A 22,647-nucleotide genomic window follows, 5' to 3' on the forward strand; every position below is an offset into this window, starting at 1 on the left:
GCCTCATTAGCCTTTTTAATTGGTCCAGCACAGTTGCAGTGGGCCGGTCTGAGCTCTGGATACATGCCAGGCTAAAGTAAACCGACCCAGTGGAAACACTGCACAGGCTGACCAACAGATCACAGAGACCGACAGATAATATCTCACTCAGATTAGACCAGATGGGAAAATTATGACAATTTTTTTTTTTTTTTATTCAAAACTGCCATTTCAAATCAAAATAATTTAAACATTTCATCTTTAAAAAAAAGAAAACAAGCTCCAACCGAACTTATTTTTTTAAGGCCTCGTTTCTGTATAAGCAAACGATTTACCAAATAACACAAAGTAATCCATTTCTAAACACATCCACTCCTTCCACTTGACAGCTTGCTGGCTTTACAGACACAAAACCTTGTCTGTTTAACACTAAATCATTTAAAACACTTATTAATCAGCTATTCAAAAGACAGTTTTCTTCCCAAGATGAGTAAAAAAAAACAGAGCAACCTCCAAGTTTAACCTTTGACTAATGCGGAGTTTGTTTTGTCTATTTGAACAAGCGTATATCCCTGTGTAAGATAAATACCAGAATGGCTTTTTAAAATGTGGTTTTCTGGCTAATATTTGTAATTAGTATGGATTTATTACGTGGTGTTAGTGGGTTTTTTTTTTTAACATGCATACATGTGTAAATTAGCTGATGTGTGTGTGTGTGTGTGTGTGTGTGTGTGTGTGTGTGTGTGTGTGTGTGTGTGTGTGTGTGTGTGTGTGTGTGTGTGTGTGTGTGTGTGTGTGTGTGTGTGTGTGTGTGTGTGTGTGTGTGCTTTGGCGTCTATAGCTTGTGGGGAATCCATCAAAGCTTATCATTATAAGTAAACATGACAGAGTGGACAAAATGTCTTGTGCGCCGCCAGACCTGCTATCTAACCACAAGCCATATCTGCGATGATGGACTGATGTGGCGCTGGCTTGGACTAACCAGAGTCTGAGTGTGAGAGTGGGAGTGCATGTAGGAACACACACACACACACACACACACACACACACACACACACACACACACACACACACACACACACAGGAGCGTACACACATCAAAAGGCGTACACACACACACACGTAGGCACTCAGACCCAGGAAGCATACACTCGTGTTACCTTATATCTTTTACCTCTCAAAGGCATAAAGTACATGAAGAGGTGACTTATCGCTCGGTCACAAATGGGCACAGTCAGTCATAATTCATATCGGAATTTATAGCTGTTATTTAATGGCCGATGTTTACTGGGGCTCATAGTTTTACCTGAGTTGAGCAAGGACGGGCATTCTTCTACCAGAAAGTCATGGTTACTGTACAGGACAAGCCTCGTTTTATGGGACATGAGATCAGAGGAGCGTTAAGGAGCGCTGAGGGAGATTTATTAGTAATGTTAGCTGATAGTTCATGATCTGTACTCATCATCATGGTTACTCTTAAGTATATGAATATAGGCCTCTGCTAGTGTGAGGTAAATTATGTCGAGTGTGTTGATCAAGAATCTAAAAAGATTTTGGAAGTGAACGTACATCTCTATAACATTTGATTTTTGGATCTTTTTTGTGTGTGTGTGTGTGTGTATTTGGCCGAGGTGAGGTTTCTTGCATCAGGGTGCATGTGTTGAGGTCAGCCTGTGTGTTCCTCGACTTGTTACAACACCACTGATAAGCTGGGTAAACAACCACGCACTGTTTGCTCCCCTACCACGGTCACATGATCCAAAAACTCTAATGATCATGTGTGTGTGTGTGTGTGTGTGTGTGTGGTGTGTGTCTGAGAGGGTTATATTCAGCTTATTCCCATTTGTCCTCGGGTTTTCGGACACCATCTGCTCCGAACTCGAGATGTGGCTCCTGCACTGTCTGGATAGTTAGCTTTAAGAACTAAAATCCCAACACTGATAATCTCTCCCCTGCTTTTTAGTTCCCGGGTCAAACGTCACGGCTGCAGCGCTTCAGCTGACTTGGCAGATTGACAGTAGGTGTAGTGGCACTGGATGGTATACAGTATAGAGCTGGTTCAAGCCTCGTCTCCATCACTTCCGTTCCCTCCTCAGTCTTTGTTAACTGGCTTGAGCAAGTGGCTTGTATGTGTGTGTGTGTGTGTGTGTGTGTGTGTGGGGGGGGGGGGGGGTCATTAACCTCACTGTACCCTAGAAGGTGGTCTTTGAGTCAGTCTGGACTGCCCTAGACCACCAAGGGAGCGTTGAGTGTCTCCATCATATCTAAACTATTGCAACTTGTGATATACAACTTTTTTTAATTTAAATTATGACATTTCTGCTTCTACAGTCATCCACAGGTCACTCTGACCAGCACTAAGTTGCGCCATCTTTTCTAAGTCCATTACAAGCGTTGTGTGTTTTGTCGCTCATTATTTTATCTGTGACTGTTACTATTTACTGAATAGAGTTCCTATTATTACATGTTGGGAAATACCTTTTTTTTTGGTTTGTTTTCTTGCAAGTAGTTAGATAAGTAGTTCAATGCCACTCTCATGTCTGTGCTGTACTGTATATGTAAAGCTATCTTAGCTTAGCACAAACAGCTCTGTGCCTACGAAACTACTACAGCTCAATTAACTTGATGGACAGTGTCTTGTCATTTAAATTCATAACAAGCAAACTGTAAAATGACCACTTGTATATATATATATATATATATTTTAAATTTGGTTTTGACACCATTATTACCGTGCAGACATGAGTAGTATTGTTCTTCTCATCCCACTAAGAATGGAAATAAACATAATTCCCAAAACTACTTTTAAAACAAGACTTAAGTCATGTGTAAATTGATTTCTAGGTTGTTGCTGACATCTGTTTGCTAATATCGTTATCAATATTGTAATTCCGTCGTTCGGTCCGTTATTGGTATAACAATTTGTAATTTGTCAGAATAAACTGTATATTGTTTTGTTCTGTTAACTGTAATTAAAAGATTAGAGATTTAAAAGATTAAATTGGTGTTAAAAAAAAACCTTTTAACCATGTATTATGTGATTTGTGTCAGTCTCATTTCCTTGTAGACCGTTAACGGTTAAAATATTAGCGCTGGCTTCATGTCAATTAGTTACATAACCGAAACACTTGTCAGATATTGGGAGAGCATATGTACAAATTCAAATTAATCTCTGCATTTAGTGATAATAAAATCCTGAATATAAACACAACTGTACCATGCCATATTTTGTGTTGAGGCCAATACTCTACTGTCTAATACAATTCTAAAATTCTCTGTTAGTTAGCAAAAGTTATAATTCAAACTTTATTTATTTTTTTTTTATCTTCAGCCTTTCTTGATGTACAATCATGTTACTTGTGCATCTGTCATTTTTAAGCTCTGTCGATTTTTCTTTATGTTTTATTCGGGTCCCCATTATACCTGCTATAGTCTGTCTGATCCAAACAAAACAATAACTTCGAAAACAAACAATTTAACTTTTAATTGATCACTGAAAGCCTGTTAAACAAGAAAGGCTGAATGAGAAGAAGCAGAATTTGACATAGGCTACGAAAGCGTAAACAACCATTACATCCAACCTGTTTAAAGCAAAGCCTGTAAATCTGTCAAAGCAGTGAGCTTTTCAAGTGGGACCCTCAATTCTGATGGGATTGTATTCAAACAGTTGTTTGGCTTCATTCACAAATCTGTTTTTAAAGATATTTTGTCCTAATAGTTTATTGCCCAACATTCTGACATATTCCTGTAAACACACAGATAAAAACACACATTTTTCTAAATTATAGCAGCATTTGTTTTTGCACGTTTTGGTTCATTATAATGAATTACGACCCCTATATTCTCTATCAGTTATCATTTGTGTGACATATACTTTTGCAATGTTTAGGTTATGCGTCTTCTTGCTGCCACAGTGTACTTGACGTTATCGGTGGTTTTAGTCTAAGCTAGAAGTGTGACGTCTGAGCAAAATGATTTTAAATCTCCCCAAGGCCTGCGCTTCTTCCTGTGCTTTGTGACTACAACAGTTTAAAAAGATATGAGCGAGATATCATCTTTGTTTGCGCTGACTTGGCAAAACGATTTCAAATATCTCACTCCGACACCAAACAGAAGTGAAATGTGACAATTAAATACAAGTGAAACCTTTATTTTTAAATGTACTGGGACTATTTGTTGGTACAAAACATTGACACACATACGTACAAGCATTAAGTTATGCTATGCGCTGAAAATGTGTTTAATCTTCTCGGTTTCTGTTTCTGCTCGCACACAACTGCTATGTGCTCGTATGTGTGTGTCTGCATGTATGTGTGTATTACTTTGAAGTAATATTAACATAAAAAAAACCAGACAATGTAATGCTGCCATGCTGTTTGTGGACCGGAGGGTACCGTAAAAACTCTAATATCAGAGGCTGAAATGAAAATACCTGTATACTGCACAGATCTAATATGACAGGGAGCTCAGAGACAATATGCTGGACAGACTTAACTCATATTATAGCTCTGTCTGAGCAGCACACATCTTGAAAACATTACTCAGCAAAGAGTCAAAAGTTGACCAGAGCTCATCGTTGTCTTTTTTTAAGTGTTTAAATTTCTATGACAATGTGCTATTCTGCCTGCCTCAGCGTGGTTTCCTTTCTTTCCCTCTGACTCTTCGAAGTCATTGTGCGTCAAGGAGGGAACAAAGAGAAATTGATGGAAAACTTGTAATAATAGAACCAAATTAAGAGAAAGAGTCAGATTGGAGGTAAATGTTGTTGTTTTTTTGTTGTTTGTTTTTTAAACGCCCTACTTTAATGACAGCATTTACAGAATAAGGGATGGTGCAGGGCAACATCCTATTTCTGAGTCACTTGGAGGTTTTGATGGTCTTGAAAGGGGAAGAAGATACCCAGAACCAGAGGGTCCCTGCCAACATACCCCCCCCCCCCCCCCCACACACACACACACACACACACTACCCTTTGCTCATAGGAGAGGACGGGGGTTGGATGGGGGGGGTTGACAAGAGTCTGAACAGGCCGGAGGAGGGACACACCGGCGCCATGGCGATCCCTAAGACAACTTATCTCCTCTCTCACAATGATAGTGCCTGTCAAAATAACTGCCAAGATACACAACCAGCCAGGAACTGGTTAACTCGTAGGCTGTCCAGTCAGAGGTCCTGCTGCCGCTGCCGGCTTCTCTGCTGTCTTTTCCCACCTTCGAGGGCTCTCCGGGGACCACAGGCCCACATTATGTCTGCCTCGTTGCTTTCTCCAACACACGCAGGGTCACCTTAACTTTACTGGACGGAATAACAGAGAAAAACCTACATTCAGTTCAAAGTTAAAAAAAAAAAAAAAAAAAGTACTCTATCAATTGTGGAGCTGTCTGTACACACATTTAAAATTATGCAAAGGAAAGGTTAAAGACACATACTTTGGACAATTTCCAGCAGAAACCGTTCTGAATGCTCTTTGCTCTGTTCTTTGACTTGTAAACAAGACAACATTTTAAAAGCGGATGTAAGTTACAGTGTTCTGAGGGTAGATGCTGTCTTAATCTGCAGCGTCTGCTGTGAATGGACCGCTCTTCATACCTCACCTCTTCCTCACTTTGCAGACCTGGAACCATCTTTTGTGAAATGTCGCCCCCTAGTGGTGCGGTTGATAAACTGTCTTGGAGGCGGTGGCAAAATTCAAGCGTTAACAGGCTCAAGGCAAATTCTGCCATAAAAATAACGAGCTCCAACCATTGGTAAAACAAAGTTTATAACAAAGTTATAGTGGCTTGGGTATAATTTTTTTTTTTAAAACGCCGCACTTGAGTGACATAATAGCAGGGGGAAACCTTGTATAAGTGCATTCACACTGATAAGCCTGGCAGTATGTCGTGCACTATGAATACCCAGATGGTGGTGTGCTCGTAACAGTCCAAAAATGATAAAGTCGTCTTTTCCTGGAAGTGCACAGTTGCAGTTTGTGATTTGAGTCAACGTTGCCCAGTAAAAAAAAATGCACACTCTTTGCAAGTAAATGCAACACGTGGTGACGTTATAAAAAGCTTTGTTAAGCTGTTGATACACAGCCCAACAGCATCAGCAGATATTCACTCACCTGTCTGGACGAAACGTTATGACGTCAGCATCAAACTTCTTTTCTGAACTCTCCAGCAGTGGGAATTATTTTTCGGGCCCGAGCACCGATTGTGCAAAAGCCCTATTGTTATTCAAGCGATTGTTATTATTATTTTCCGTAAACAGCTGTATTTTTGGAGGCTTTATCATACTCAAAAACTCATGAAAGTTGGTGCACCTGTCTCTCCCGGCGAAAAAAAATTGTCGTATTTTAGTGGAAGCGCGAGTGGGCTTTGGCCAAGCGGCTCGCTAGCGCCCCCTATACAGATGCCCCAGCGGCTCCATTTACGCACGAAATTCGGCGGACAATGTGTATCACACATGAAGACGCACAAAAAAAGTTCCACCAGCTTCAGTACTTACGATCAAATTCTGGTGTAGAAATGTTAAAGCAATGAAAAGGTTAAGCCGCAACAAAAAAACAACAACAACAAAAAAAAGCTTAGTTCCCTGACCGGGAATCGAACCCGGGCCGCGGCGGTGAGAGCGCCGAATCCTAACCACTAGACCACCAGGGAAGCTGACAGCCTGCGTGTGTTCCAGACTCTTTATTGTGCCACGCAACGAAGGCTGATACTGTTTAAACTTGTTAACCGTGTATTTATTAACCAACGATCAAACGGTAGGATCGCTTGCAAAAAAAAAATTCACTCACATACGCCAACAGGAGATTCGCTCCGAACAGAGACAAGCCCGTCCGTGTTTGTTTATTTATTTATTTATTTATTTTTTTTCCCAGTGCAAATGACACCAGAGGGCGTTGCAATGGGAGGAGGCTTCATTTCCAAGTCACATTGAGCTGCTTGAGGATGCACGCAAGGTATGTGTTCAAGTCCAGCTACCTGTTTTTTTACGTCAGATCTCCCGTTTAAAGGCGTTGTTTCGTGTCGAAGTTGGGGCGTCAGACTCGCGCCACGTCGGGCCTCGTTTTAAAGAAAGCGGCTTCGCGGATGGACCGGAAAATAAATAAATAAATCCTGGTTTTTTTTTTTTAACTCCCGTCACCAACCAGGTTGCTATTGTCTTGTAAACAAAGTGGCTCAGCTAACGCGGCTAGCACCAGCTGTCCAGTCAGCTGTCAGACGGCGGATTCGTTTGTTTATCGAGGTTGGGGGGGGGGTAACGTTGCCACACGTTGTTGTTTTTTTTGTTAGTCTTTTACTATAACGGTTATATAACGGGGGGCTACACGTGGATTAATCACGGTTGCTTTAATTTAAGGTGTGAGCGATCCTTTGTTTCGTTTTCAGCTCGTTGATAACTCAACGTGGGCCGTGGTGGTTTGACTTGTTTACATGAACCTCTTGCTATGAATAGAAACTTCTGCAGCGATCAGGCTGTATTACATAATATAACGTTAACTAGGAGCAGATGTTTATATCCTCCGTTGCTGAGTGATGCATTTTCCATCCTCGACCCGACGTGCTTATTACGGGCTGCTTTCATCGCCCTCCACTTAAAGCTGATAGGCCTTTTCGCGATCAGCTATTCGGCTTTTTTTTTTTTTTTTTTGCAGTCTTGTGAGTGTTCAGTTGAGTTGAAGAGGCTTCCTTCCTTCCTTCCTTCCTTCCTTCCTGATCTGCTTGCTTCCTTCCTTCTTTCCTCTGCAGGAAAAGACAGAAGTGTGAGAGGTGTCTGCTGGCTTGGACACACTGAGTGAGAGTGTGGATGTGTGTGTGTGTGTTTGTGTGTGTGGAGGTGAGAGGGTGGATGTTTGTATGGATGGATGCACATAATTACATGCAGATTTAAGACCCTGGCCTGATGGAAAAGAGAGACAGGAAGCCGGGATATTTTGCCAGGTAAGGACTTCGGTATATATTTTTTTGAACTACTCTGAATTTGTCTCTTTTGCACGTAATGTTTGTCGTTTTCATGCGTCACCAGAACAGTTTTTAACCTCAATACTCTGCTCTTATTTGTTGTTAATAACCCTTTTTTTTGTGCTCATGAAGAATTGATAATGTAGAAAAATCTTTGATTTTATGATCTGTGCAACATGCCACATTGTCCGTCCCCAAAAATCTGAATTTGTTTGAGAAAAATCTTTAAAAAAAAAAACCTCTAATTAATGCCCAGTGAATACAATCCAAATATTTTGAATATAGATCAGAGAAGTTGAGGATTCTCTTATATTGACAAAGCTGATTCATCAGCTGCACACAAATCCTTTCACCTGACACCCAGCCTTCGGTCTAAACTAATATTACAGAATAAGTTTCAGGTTTCTTCCAAATGTATTTTTCCAATAAATAAGAATTCTTCTAAAATATAAGAATCAGCTAGAAATGAGTTCCTATCAAGTTCAGTGTCTGATGAGCATCGACTGGACAGTTCATGGGTGAATTCATGACCTAAGCAGATGCTATCATATACATGTTGGGAAAAGTCTTTTATTTGTTGTGATATTTATTTGTTTCCACGTCACTCATGCTTCGGACACGTGTTGTTGTTTGTTTTTTTTAGGTCCAAAATATTTCAACAATTTATTTAGTTTTTGCTTGTAAGAAGTGAGAGTTGGGGGCTTTTTCATTTGGAGCTCTATGTACATTTTAATGTTGACTCTGAAGGGGAATTTACTCACGATGTGTTCCCAGCTTTCACTGTTCGGTTACCTGTCTCTGAGATGCACCCACCTTGGCCGTGCGTCAAGAGTTCAGTGGGTCGATGTTGACTTAGAAATTCGATTTTGGCAGCATTGTGGAACACGATATCAGGTAATGTGTGGAAAGAGGCTTACCACGGTTACGGCGTATAAAGCGGGCAGAAATTGGCAGGTCAACGGGAAATTGGTAGCACTACGCCTCTGACGTCTGCGAAGGTGGAGGCGTGTCATCGGACTGCGCGATTAGCAGATTAAAGTGGATACATGTGATTTAGTGGTGGACCACGGTGGCTACCCACACTCCAGAATATAGTTATTGTCCTGCTTGATTTAGTCCATCCTCTCCTAACCTGTTCTTCCATATCGAAACGTAAAAATAAGCTTGTTTGTTTTGTCCCTACAAATAGGCAACTGTTGAAAATGTAGGCCTCTTGGTAAAACCTTTAAATGTACCCAAAAAAAGGAATATTATAAGTTGCTTTTTGGATAAGCAGTAGTTGCGTGGTGAGCGTTCAGTCTCGTGTTATATTGTGAGGCGATGCAGTGTAGCCTAATGGGTTTGATTCTTTCTCATTGGGTCTCAGGTTACTTGTTCTAACTGCACTGACAGCCTGTTGCAAACCAGACATTCGTCTTGCGTGTCATTTGTCCTTTTGATGTTGGGAATATTGCATTATGAAGAGAAATGACCTCGTTCTGGCATCACAAACCAGTCGACCTCTAATAACGAGGTAGGCGGTGCATTAGTTCTTAATGGGATGAAGGCTTTGAGCTGAGTTAGAGGAAGTGTTCCCGCGCAGAGCCAACCTGTGCAAAAGAGCAGCGAAATAACAACGGCAAAGTGCTAAATAATACATCAGACTCACGCAGACCTCCGCTGCTGTAACGCTCCACAGTCACATTACACCCATCTGGACGGAGAGTGGACGTGTTAGGAACAGAAATAAGCCTTATCTTTCAACACAGCTTCTGCTGTAAACAAGTATCTCTCCTGCTACTTTCACTGCGTGCCGCCTCGCTTCTGGTGCGAAGGTCATTGTGCGACACACACATACACAGAGCCAATAAAAAGTATTCACCCAGCTAGAACTTCTTCACGCTTTACAGCATTTCAATTCGGTACGTTTGATATTTTTGACGCTCAACAATAGGAATGACTTTTGAATGTGAAAGTGAAAACAAGTCTCACCATACTGATCTATAGCTGAAGGGAACAAGACGGTGTCTGCTGTGAATGGACAAGACAAATTCACGCGTGTATTCGCAATATACACGACGATGTGTTATTAGAAAACACAAAATGCATTAAACTGACATCACATGAAGCCGTGACGAGTGTTTTTAGGTTAAATATCTTGACAGTTTCCTGGAAAACTACATTTGAGGAAGCAAGAAAAGATTACAAACAAGGTCACCGAAAATCCAAAAGCACTTAATATGCACACTAAGTATAGTAACATCAGGTATAGATAATTGAAAGAGTATGGCAGCTGTATATTTGCCCTGAGCAGCCTGTGCAAAACCACCGGTGACTTCACGGCTGTGGAAACGTTTTGGCCATTGAGTTACACATTTTTCAGTTTGGCTGTTTATTCAAATATTTTGTGGCCATTATTTGTTTTATTTAATCATTTATTAGACTGCATTTATTTTTTTGAAAGGTTATATCAGTTTTACTTATCTTTTATCTAGTTGTGTTTTATCTATTTCTTTTTTTTGCACTATTTTTTATTTCTCATGTACACTTGTGTGGGGTAGTTTTATTCTTTGTATGTGAACTGTTATTAGCAGCCTGCCAGTTACATTTTAAAGCACTTTGAATTGGAGTAACCTGAACAAAAGATGCCGTACAAATACAGTTTGATTGACTGACTGAAGAAAAACCTACTAGCGTCTCGAAATAGCACCAAGAATACAGCGAAAATTATACAGAGATGTCCTCAAAACATCTGTGGAGGGCTCAAGTCTAGACTTCTAGACATCACCTGGGGAATTTGTGGCATAACTTGAACAAGTCCGTGAGCTTACATTTTTCCAGCAGCTTCACAGAGCCTGACCAGATTAGCACAAACAAATATATATGAAAAATGTCAGTGTCAGATCCAGACAAATCCACAGAGATTGAAGGACTAACGCTGCCATAGGCGCCTGTCGACTTAAGGGTTGTGAAGATTTATGTATTTAGTTATTTTGTGTCCTATCAAAATCGGTTTGCAGATTAGTTTGACTGTTAAATGTGAGCAGTGTCATAAATACCACATAAATTTTTTTTTTTTTTTAAATCATCCGTCTGGGTCCATTAAACACCTGCCAGTTATGTTTCTTCATAAGCGGGGTCTTTGGTTTGCTCTGTTAAAGCACGATAAAGCCCAGTCTCTTAAGTGGAAGAGCATTTTTTTTTTTTAAATTGTATTGCACTTTCACACGTACATACTTTTGGTCATGATGCTGGGAATGAACACACTGTTTATAAACTGAAGGTTGTGAGGGACAGAAGAAGGGTTAAATAGTAGCTCATGAGATGAAGGGGACCTTCGGAGATGTAAGAAATGCCCCTGAGCGAAACAGATGGTGCTGAATGCGTCTGCAGATTCTTGAGTCCACTACCAGATGTGTGCTGCATCAGTTCAAGAAGGAGAGAGACTGTTGGAGAGCCCTGAGCTCTGTCTGTCTGCAGCGTTATCGACCCCGTGTCTCCTTTCCATTAGTGCACTCGAACACTCCCTTTTGTGTTGCTTCGTTATCCTTCCTCTGCCAGCAGGGCTGTGCGGGGTAACATTACCACCATCCCTCAAAGCATTTGATAAATCAATTTGGTCGTATCTTTTCTTAACACACTCATGTCCTCTCTTAAGCTTTCAGCCGGGCTCAGAGAAGAGCGTGCATTATGCTGAAGTGCACCACTAACCTGCGGTTCCACAGCAGCGTTCCCCTTCAGTGAATCCCAACAGGGTCTGGAGACGGTCTTACATCACCGCCTTATCTATAAATGATTAAACAGGGAGAGAGGGCAGTTTGCCAGCACAGTACAGCTGATTCAGCAAAGTAAAGCGAGGAAAAAGCGAAGGCTGACTTTGATAACTTATAGCAGCACCCGGGCAGAAAACATTCTCAGCAAGTCTGGTGCACTTTTGTGCCGTCTGGTGATTACAGATTATTTTGGATGGTAAACATTGGAACTTGCAGAAAATTAGTCATGGAAAATTTCTTACATCTGATTTGAAACACAATTTCTGTTCTGTTGTGTCAACATAGATCAGAAATAGAAATTCATCAAGTGCTTCATAACATGTTGTAAGAGTAACTACAACACTGGTCAACCATTTAAGGTTATTATTTCACAATAAGAAAAAAAAAAAAAATCAACGACAGCATTTTCCGTCTATTGACCCTGAGAGAGTTGTCATGGGTTAACCAAACATAACTGCAGCTATGATCCTGCTGTACTTTGGTTTCCCTCTTAATGAGTGTATGTAAACAAATCGTTTTCCTCTGGCGTGGCATCAGGCTGAAAAGGCGGAGACAGCTCAAGCAGAGCCAATCAGAGAAGAATGTGAATGAGCAGAACCCGGCGGTCATCTCCTGTCACGATGTCCCCAGTGATCCCAACAAGAAGACAGACGAGCAGAGAGTAACAGCAAAGCCAGCGGCTGGTTTAGGTAAGACACTCGCAGCAAATATTTTCATGACGTCTGGAGGCTTTGTGGTTTATTGTTTTGTTTTTTGTATGAGAACAAGATGTTGGATGTTGGAACACCCTGAAGCTCCTAATTGTCCTCAGATCTTCTAAAAACACATCAACACTGTATTATTTAATGTAGGACACTTGAAGATTTATGCACCTCCACTGACATTTTACTGTGTGAAACATGGCTCTGTAGATACACTGCTTCATCTGGCAAACGCCACCGAAGTGGCTGTGTAGGCGGCATGGACACGTCTGCTTGGGATACATCTGGTGCTGCTGCTATTTGTTTAGTGCTTCAGACACACGGCACAGAACCGCTACTAATCCTGACCTTCTCAGTGTGGGTCACACTTTTCATGTACCTTTAACTGTCCTGCATCACAAACTGAACATGACACATTATAAACCAGATTTATTGGTGTGTATAAAAATTTAAAAAAAAGAAAAAAAAAGAAGGTAAATCATTGGCTGAATGCACCATTCTTGGGTCTTGTTTTGTGACACTGCCGCCTGCGTGAAGTGGTCCAGTAAAGGTAAATAGAGTTAACCATTGATGTAATGGCTGTACTGCCTCATCATAGAGAAATCCTCTACTGGGAGTGTTAAAAGCAAGTTCCTCTCCTACTACTGCACACTATCATTGATTTAAATATCTGCTTGCCGTTGCCTATGTACCTTCCATGTTTAAAAAAAAAAAATTAAGTTGTTTTACAATATAAAAATGACTCTTCTCTGTTATTTGAAATGATTATTCTCTGATGACTGATGAGCGACACAAAGTCTGTCTGCGTTGAGAATCATTTATGGCGGAACAACGTCAGCAGTTTCAAAGGAAGTTGCATAACCTTTATCCTGTACCGTTTTACAGTTGATGAGGACATTTAAGGCAATGTAGTTACGAGGTTTGTGAGTAACGAGATTCACTGCTCATTTTATATCATAATATAAATACTCAGATGGCCTTATCTATGCATTACAATTATGTATAACCCTTGTAAGGGTGCTTTTTGCCATTAATATGATCCTTAAAGGTAAAAAAAAAAAAAAAAAAAATAGGAAGTCTTTTGAGGGTTTTTAACAGAAAATAGGTCAATAACAGTCATTTGAGAAAAACGAAATTGTCTCATTAGGCCATTGAATTCAATGTTTACATTCAGAATGACTGAAAGATTCTTTATAATAGACCAATATCAGTGTACTGTAACTGTAATGTAAGCAACTCAGAGTGATTTACAGTTTTAATCAATGCAGACTGTTTTTCTGTATTCTGTCTTCAGCGTATGCTACACGGTTAGCTTTATGTGTGGCGCTACAACGTGTTGCTGGGTTTGTTGGTAGCGGCATCAAACACAGTAACCTGACAGTGACAATGGACTCCTGTCAAACATGCAGTGGGTCAGCCAGCTGTGTAAACTCTGATGTAAAGAGCTGCACGCAATGAGAGAGTGTGGTCCAGGATGGGATGTATCCTGCTCGGTATATTACCAGCCGCAGCCTGGGTACAAACTCGGTGCAGTGTTCAGAAGAGTGACAGCGGCCTCGTCTTTGATGCTGGGTTCAGTAAAGAGCCGACACAGCTGGAGTCTGGCTGTCGAATGCTTCCCCATGCCCTCTTCTGTTTCCATGGAGGGGGGCAGCAGCATAACGAGGCAGTCGGGGAGTGGTGCTCTAATGGCTACTGCGTTTTTTGGCAACAAGAAAAATGCTGACTGTGGACCTTGTCCTACTATGTGGCTCGGATTGTTTTTGTGTATTTACAATAACTGCTTCAGCATGTGCAGTGATTTAAGGCTGGAAAATGATAGGGGACAAACGACTGGCACTGAATCACAGGGCAAGTAACCGCAGGATATTTAGAAGGTCCTCTCTGTTGGGGAACGTCTTTGTACCGCCCTCACTGGATGCTGCTTTCATTTCCTAAGTGGACACAATTAACCCATTTAAATATCCCTTATAAGAAAAACTGTGTTTTTTTTTCCCTGAAGAGATTACTGTTATTGCAGTTGTCCTTAATCTGCATGTCCTTTTTCTGTTTTAGATGATGGCTGCAAAAGTAACAATCAGGCAAGGATGGAGAAGAGGAGGCCACCGGGGACAGTGGAGTTCATTGTGAGTAACACAGCACTGAGAGCACCTTCCTCGTTAACAGGAAGGTTGTAGATTGCATCGTGTCGTGTTTTGCATTTCAAACGTCCTCAGAGACGCGTCTCACAAAGGAGCCGATCTGTCGTTACAGGTGGGACCTGATGATTCCCTCAACAGCATCGCGCTCACGTTCAACATCACCCCTAACAAACTGATCCAGCTGAACAAGTTCTTCTGTCGCAGTGTCTACCCGGGTCAGGTGAGAACAGTGACATGACCACGTTACGCTACACCACTCTCCCCATTATCGATTATCCGACTGCTGGCTGTCCATCATTATTACAGAAGCTGTTTGTTCCTGATATGAGCCAATCGGAGACGGACCTAAAGTCTCCCAGTTCCTCTGAACCCTCCTTCACCAATGGCTTGTCTAAGAAGTCATCACATGTAAGTAAAAAGAGTCTCATGATGCTGATTAGAGGACTTGGTGTGTTACACAGCAGTTTATAGCAGCCATTTAGGGACAAATATAGCAAAAAAAGGTGGTTAAAAGCTACACGGTGGGCTGTTCTGGTGGCCTACATCCACATCCCCGGTTGGATTCTGCCAGAAATCTTATAAATTTATATCCGCATCTGCTAGTTTATTTTGTGAGGTAACTGCCTGAATTATACATATTTTGGGGCTCTTGGAGTACTTGTCTTCCCCAGTTATTTTAAGAGTTACGTATATTATGAAATACTGCCCTACTTACTTCTTTTCAGCGGTTAGATGACAGTAATCCCTCCACAGATCCACCGGTCGTGTCAGAAAAGCGTAATATTCAGATTAAATTATTTTGCAAAGATAAAGTCTCGAGTCGCTGTCAATCTTTACATAAATGCTAAACTAAGACAACTAATCAGTAGCATGCAAAGCCGTTAATAGATTTTTTTTTTTTTTTTTAAAGTGAGACCAACTGAGAAAGTTGGTAGCATAAGTGCTACTAGTGGAGCCCTGAATCACCTGTGTATATTTCTCTCTAACTCTGAAGCAATTACGTCAATGCTAATGCTACAAAACGTTGTTTTTTTGGGGTCATAATTCAAATTCTGCTGCCCTCCATAATAGATTACTAATTTGATGAGTGAGCAGTTTTAACTGCATGAGAGCATATAGACCGAATGTTTTGCCAATGACACTTTTCTGTGGAAGACAATATAATCTCCTTACATTTGGCGAAGAAGTGAAAAAGTAACTTTTGAGACACCGCATTATTTTAAAGTGGGTAACAAATTGTCTGGTTGTGAATCCGCAAGGACACAAGCCGCACTAAATCCAAGCATAACGTTCAGGTCTCTGATCTGTCCCGTCAACGTCTTTTAGGACGGCATTCCATGCAGGTCGGCAAAGTCCATCCAGCGGGAGCTCTCTCCGAACTCGGAGGACGAGAGCCCGGCAACGGTTAAATTCATCAAGATGAGCTGCAAGTACTTCACTGATGGCATGGTAAGAAGAGGCCTGAAAGGTGTAGTGCTGTAATAATTCAAATGAATGCAGATTTTAATCAGCGACCACTCAGGATAGAACATTTATTCTGCGAGTCATTTACAAGTATAAAAAAAACAACTTGGTGCATACAGCTTCTTATGTTTCGTTTTTGTGGCGTTACTAATATTTGCTTGCTTACAATTGTAAATGAAAGTTTTTCTTTTTACTCTTGGTCAGATAATTTGAACTCAACGTCTTGGACTTTGCTAATTTGAGATAACATTTTGACTTTGTTTTTTACATTATATATATAATAAAGAAAAACTATAAAAGACTATTCTGCGTGTGATAATGTCTGTCAATCTCAAATATAAATATTTATCGAATTCCAGTTGTATCCAGCAGGTGCCGCCCACATTGTTTTTGTCCTAGATAAAGTTACATTGTTGCACCTCTTCCTGCGTTTTTTTTTTTTCCTGGCTGCAGGGCGTGGTCGGAGGCGTGCTGATCGTGACCCCCAACAACATCATGTTTGACCCCCACAAGTCAGACCCGCTGGTGATCGAGCACGGCTGTGAGGAGTACGGCCTCATCGGCCCCATGGAGGAGGTCGTCTCCGTAGCTCTGTACGACGACGTGTCACGAATGAAGCTCAAAGACGCTCTGCCATCGTAAGACCTCCCGACCGCCTCGCTTTTCACATTTGCCTCTTTTCTAATCGCTCCTCCAGGCCTCGACTTGTCTTCCTTGTTCCTTGTTCCTTGTTCCTTGTTCCTTGTTCCTTGTTCCTTGTTTCAGTTTTGATTTTGCTTGACCTGCTCAAAACGTTCATAGGATGACTTGAATTTTTCACCTTAGCCTCATGCCACATGCCTGAGTTTGTCTTTTTTATGAAACATTTTTTTGTTTCCCCTGAATCTCATCTACACTGTAAAAAAAAAAAAAAAAAAAAAAAATCCTAATTTGACTTTTTAATTTTTGAGCTTTTTTTTTTATTTGTTGATTATTTTCATTCTGTTTGAAATTTAAGTTGCTGTTTTACATTACATTCATTATTTTTAAGTTGTGCACCATATTAATTTCTGTTGGACATTTCCCTTGTCTTTGTTTTTCCTATTCTATTTTATCCCCTCACTTCCCCCACCATCGTTTGCGGTATGTGTGATGCCCCATGACCTCACAGAGACCTACCCCAGGATCTGTGTCCTGTGTACAGGCCCGGCGAGTGGGAGCAGTTGCCCTCGGAGCGCGAACTGAACCGCTTCAGCCGCTACGAAGCTCTGGCTCCAAAACGACCAATCGTTTTGGATGAAATTGAATCAACCCTTTCTGAAAGTGGTAAGATATCATTAAAAGCTGAGGTCTGTCGTCCAATTCTGCAAATATTAATATTTCTGGGTTATGTCTTTTAAATTGTATTTAGTTTACTTTCCAAAACCAGCTGAAACAACTAACTAGTTTGAATGTTTTTTGTGCTTTATACATTTTCCGAGTCAAGTAAATGTGACCAAGTTTGTCTCTTTTAATAATTCATCATGAAGCTTTTTAAGTTCTTTGTTAACCTGTAGGTGTAATTATCAGCATTGATTTACTGACAGTTCAAGTATAAAGTAGGAAAATTGCGATTGTGGCATTTTTACTATTTCCTGACCTTTTAATGATCGTTTAATCGATTAAATAATCGACAACATGAATATTATTCCAGGCCCTATCATAAAATGTGTTTAGCTGAACTTGTTCTTAATATCAGGGAGTACAGAGGGCACGCAGACAGAGAAGTCTCCATCAGATGAAGGATTTACCGAGCTGGAGGCGACCGTCAACAGCAGCACAGAAGAGGCAGAAGGGACGACCTGTCAAACTCCCTCCTCCGTCAGCAGGGACCAACGTGAACTTGTTGGACCAAGCTGTCCAGGCCGGGGAGACTTCCAGGACAAGTTAATGCGTGGTCAAACCAAAGGGAAGCTGGATGATGAAGAGGATGAAGGTGTAGCTCAGAACAGCTCCATTGAGGACGGAGAGTCCATACTGTCCTCCTCAGAGACTGAGAAACCGGGTGACCTGCATGACAAACCTACAAGACAAGAGCCAGCTGAAACCAAAGAAATAAAAACTTATGGAACTGAAGAGCTGCTTCATAGTGTAGATGATAAAATAACCAGTGAGGCAGTGGACCAAAACAGGAAGGTGGTGTCAGAAGTTCATGGGAAGTCAGGTCCGAGGAGACAAAGCCCAGACAGACTAGTAGAGGGGGACAAACTCAGCGAGGAGGAGAGACAGAATAAGAACTACGAGGCAGAGATGAAGTCCTGGCTGCTGGAGAGGATGCAGGCTCCAATAGAAGGTACCGATGATCTAAATATTAAAATCATGAATAGATTATGACAATTATTGTAGTTGTTCTGAATTGTATTGTGCCCCCTGAATGTCCCCAGATCTCTGAATTTCCTTCCTAATCGCTGTTAGTTTCTAGAAGCTGCAGAGTTCGGATAAGAAGCACAAACTAGCAAAACTGGTTTTTTTTTCTTTTTCTTTTGTTTTTTTGTTCTACGCAGACATGCTTTTCTCATCCGAGGAGAAGAGCAAAAACCCTCCAATGTTCCTTTGCTTCAAAGTTGGGAAGCCAATGAGGAAGTCGTTTGCCACCGGCATGACCTCCAGCCCTGCCCACTCATTTGGGGGCCGGGGAAAGCAGCCGGAGTATTGGTTCGCCGTGCCACAGGAAAGGTGAGATGATGACAAGCTCGTTCAGAAATAAATAAATGTACATTTCCTTCGACTGAAATCCAGCAAAAGAGCTACATAAAGACACACAAAATGTCCTGTATTATTTTTATAGTGGTTGTAGTTTGATGCTGCAGAAATAAGCACATGTAATATGGACATCCGTCGGCTTTCTGGAGGTTTGTCTGTCTGTCAGTCAGCAATACACTCATCTACTCTGTCTGCGTTGCAGGGTGAACGATCTGTACGCATTTTTCGTTCAGTGGTCTCCGGATGTGTACGGGAAGGAGGCTCGAGAGCAGGGCTTTGTTGTTGTGGAGAAGGATGAGCTGGACATGATCGATAACTTCTTCAGTGAGCCGGCATCTTGCAGCTGGGAGGTGAGCTCAGGAGCAAAGCAGCCTCCAATCCCACCCGCCGTCTTCCTTTGGCAGACATCTGTAATAAAGCCATAAGCAATACTTCCTTGTTTGACATTTTCAAATGAGGACGGATGTCCTGTTTCGCAATAAGAAGTGAGGTCTTCATAGCGTGTGCTTGTGATCTAGATCATCACCATTGATGAGGCTAAGCGTCGGCAGAGTTTTGGCAGCTGTGACGGAGACTTGTCTGTAGAAGCGCTGCCAATGCTCAGTGACAGCAGCGATGTAATGCAGGACACGCACATCGAGAAGGTAATTATCATATGCGCCCACATGCAGCTGGTTCCTAGTCAAAGAAATCAACCCAGAGCTGGATTCAGATATTGGAAAACAGCGATCGTTTGCTCTCCAGCTTGCCTGTCGCCTGCCAGCCCGTGTGCAGGGCTATCACTGGAGACTGGCCTACAGCACCGTGAAACATGGGACCAGTCTGAAGACTCTGTACAGGAACCTGGCGGATGTGGACAGTCCTGTGCTGCTAGTCATCAAAGACATGGATAACCAGGTAGATACAGTCCACATGGATGTACTGCGTGCAAATAACCTGGGTTCTCCCAGACTGCTGGTTGACTGCGTCCCACCCACCAGAGCCACATTCAGTTTAGCTCATGTGTGGGATTTAAAAAAAAAAAAAAACATGTTTAGGCGACACCTTGTGATAGAAACAAATAATACACAGAAGTAAAAACATGCTGTCAGGCAAATTTGAAAACTCTTATAATGATAGAAATGTACACAGGAGTTTTAACTACCTGCTGTAATTGTCTAAGTCTTTAATATTTTTTGTATCCAGGAAAAAAAAAGTTAATTTTAAACTGAATCTGACTCTTGTCACAGGTCTTCGGGGCGTTTTCAACTCATCCCTTCAGAGTGAGCGAACACTGCTACGGCACTGGAGAGACATTCCTCTATTGCTTCTGCCCTGAAATCAAGGTTTGTGCTAAATTAGTGTAAGATAGGTTTTAAATGTTATTCCTTAAATGTCAATATGCGACAAAATTTCTGGTATATTTTCAGGTGTACCGCTGGACAGGAGAGAACTCTTACTTTGTGAAAGGCAATACTGACTCTCTACAGATGGGAGGGGGAGGGTATGTAGATCCGCCTGCTGTGTTGGAAATCGCTTCAAGTTATCTTAGTCATTTAAACCATTTGACATCAACACTAATACCTTTTGCCCTCGTGTTTCTGCTCTGCTCACCTGCAGAGGTCAGCTGGGTCTGTGGCTGGACGCCGAGCTCTACCGAGGCACCACCACCAAATGCGCCACCTTCAACAACCAGCCACTCTCCTCCCAGCAGGACTTCAACATCCACAGTCTGGAGGTCTGGACCTTCGAGTAGCTCCGCCTACTTCTACACTCACTCTCCGATCCACAGCTCTCAAACCTTTTAACACTCCCAAGTCTATTATGCACCACTTTCAGGCAAACCTAGCTCCCCACGAATGACACTAAATGTTCTGTGAGACGAGTCCGGAAGCAGCTCGCTGAGTTTTGTCATGTTGACTGACAGCAGATCCAAGACGTCAGTCCTACGTGGCCTGTTTTGAGGCGGGTTTCGACTCGCGGATCGACTGGAAAGTTTACGTTCATCCATTCAAAGGTGGAAGTGTGACAGATGCCCTCAGTTCATTGGCTGCCTTAGACAGCCGACAACGCCGCCAGCTTTCCCAGCATGCAGACTGCCTTACCACCATAAGCTTATGAGGAGGAAGGGAAGGAGAGGAGGGCTGCTTTTTGACCCTGTGGCTGTGAGAACTACTGCCGATGTTACTATTGAGGCTATACCAAAAAAAAAAGAGCTGGTTTTAAGTCTCAAAAAAATAAAAATAAAGGAATCCCACAGTGCTGTAGGTTTGTTTGTTAGAAGCAATGGTTGGTGTAATTTGTATGGTTGGGGATGTACAGAATCAAGTACTGGAGAAATTTGTAGTGGTTTATGCTCTTTTTTTTTACGACACTGGGAAGTTGGACCTTGAAGGAAAGCGAAAATAGCAGGACATGATTTTTACATCGTCAACCAAATTCAAATTCACTTTAATGTGGGAAATTGTTTACAACGGAAGTGTTCACTTCCTCTAAAGGCTGTCTTGTTCTTTTATTTTGAAATGAGTGCGTTCCATTGCGTTTCTTCACAACCACATCGAATGTTTTCATTCCCTTTACAATCCAAAACAACTGATCCAATCAGGAAATGTTCACAATGACCAAATATGTTCTTTTTAGTTTCACATTTTGTTTTGAGCTCTAATTATTTGATAAAATATTTTCTATTTTTACATTCAGTTTTTACAAAGAATGTTCAGTTTTTTTCTTATGATTGTTTTCTTTTTCTTTTTTTTATAGAAATGTTGTGCTAAATATTTCAGTTTACTTGTCAGTATTGAATTTATATCTCAACTTAATTTCATCTTTGAATTTTTTTTTTTTTTTTTTTTTAATTTGTGGTCATTGCTATTCAGAGACTTACAGCCAGCTGGACGTTTAACATGATATCACTTTGCACTTCAGGATAAATTGACAGTTCATGCTGTGTTGTGGCCCTTTGTAATCGTAGCAAAGCATTTCTTCAATGTAAAATTGTTACTGAATGTTGTTTAATCCTGATTACAAGAGGGAAGCTGCCCATCCAACCGCGAGTCTGCTTTACCTTATAATGGATGCAAAAGGGATCATCTGTTTTTGCACTCTAACATGCCACTAATTAAACATTCAGATATACTAACACAGAACAAAAATTTCCATTTATATCCTTTGTATCTGAAACAGGCTTGTAGTGCATGAATGAACAGTACTGCAAATGTTTGACACCGCTGTTAACGATACCTGCCACACTATTCACTAACGTCGGTTATCGCTTCATGTGAAAATGAGCTTTGTTGTCTTCCGCTGTTCTGTGTTGTAACTGTGAATGCTCTCCAAGTATTATTTCTTGTGAATCCAAAACTGCTGTGGTCTGTGCTATCACTAAGGATCTATTTATTGTGTTGTTGTTGTTGCAACCACATTTAAACCGAAATAAATGTTAAATATATACATATAATATAATACTGTCTTTGTCTCCACTTTGCTGAGCATTGTATTACTTCCTGTTGAAGGAGAGGAACTTTAATTTACTGTCGTCTGGTTAGAAACCCGGATGTAACAGACGGTAAGTTGTCATCCCCGTCAAAGATCATTAATCGTGAAGATGAGACACTTAATAGGTAAAAACGAACTCAGGTTTTGAACAAATAAATTGCAGACGAGCTGCAATAAATTACTGCAGTTAGTAAGATTAAATGAGACTCCAGAAAAAAACAGCTTCTCACTGTTTTTGATTTATCCATTTACCCATGTGTTTAAAACATGACAAAGAACATTGCTTCAGATATGAGATCAGAATAAGCACTTTGGATGTGATGTAGATCGAAAGATTTTATTTGCTAAACCTTTAATTTGGTGATATCCTCATGCCTATCATACATTATGTATTAGAACAGAATCTAAACCGGCCCGCCGTGTTTTGCCTTCATTTGGTTTACTTATTTTGAAGAATACACTTTAT

General features: G+C 41.2%; 1 protein-coding gene and 1 non-coding gene across 3 annotated transcripts; one reads left to right on the plus strand and one right to left on the minus strand.

The window, feature by feature from the left end:
- Positions 1-6,551: 6,551 nt before the first annotated feature.
- trnae-cuc (transfer RNA glutamic acid (anticodon CUC)) lies at positions 6,552-6,623 on the minus strand. The gene has a single exon. It is a non-coding gene; the product is annotated as a tRNA-Glu (tRNA).
- A 220-nt stretch (positions 6,624-6,843) lies between these two features.
- ncoa7b (nuclear receptor coactivator 7b) lies at positions 6,844-22,148 on the plus strand. Of its 2 annotated transcripts, none has more exons than XM_069696619.1 (17): positions 6,844-6,925; positions 7,716-7,907; positions 12,218-12,369; positions 14,437-14,507; positions 14,635-14,742; positions 14,829-14,930; positions 15,849-15,971; positions 16,440-16,624; positions 17,137-17,291; positions 17,704-18,297; positions 18,509-18,680; positions 18,910-19,057; positions 19,226-19,351; positions 19,452-19,604; positions 19,937-20,032; positions 20,117-20,190; positions 20,307-22,148. In XM_069696619.1, the coding sequence occupies exons 2-17, from the start codon at positions 7,870-7,872 to the stop codon at positions 20,440-20,442; spliced, it is 2,433 nt and encodes an 810-aa protein (XP_069552720.1). In that variant the 5' UTR covers positions 6,844-6,925; positions 7,716-7,869; the 3' UTR covers positions 20,443-22,148. The 2 variants fall into 2 exon arrangements, with proteins under 2 accessions (XP_069552720.1, XP_069552719.1); XM_069696618.1 differs by lacking the exon at positions 6,844-6,925 and adding an exon at positions 6,952-7,212.
- Positions 22,149-22,647: the final 499 nt, after the last annotated feature.

Source organism: Brachyistius frenatus, unplaced genomic scaffold (genome assembly GCF_029030835.1).
Source record: "Brachyistius frenatus isolate BFR_SWC_R1_liver_20210118 unplaced genomic scaffold, ASM2903083v1 Contig_21, whole genome shotgun sequence".
Classification (NCBI taxonomy): domain Eukaryota; kingdom Metazoa; phylum Chordata; class Actinopteri; family Embiotocidae; genus Brachyistius; species Brachyistius frenatus.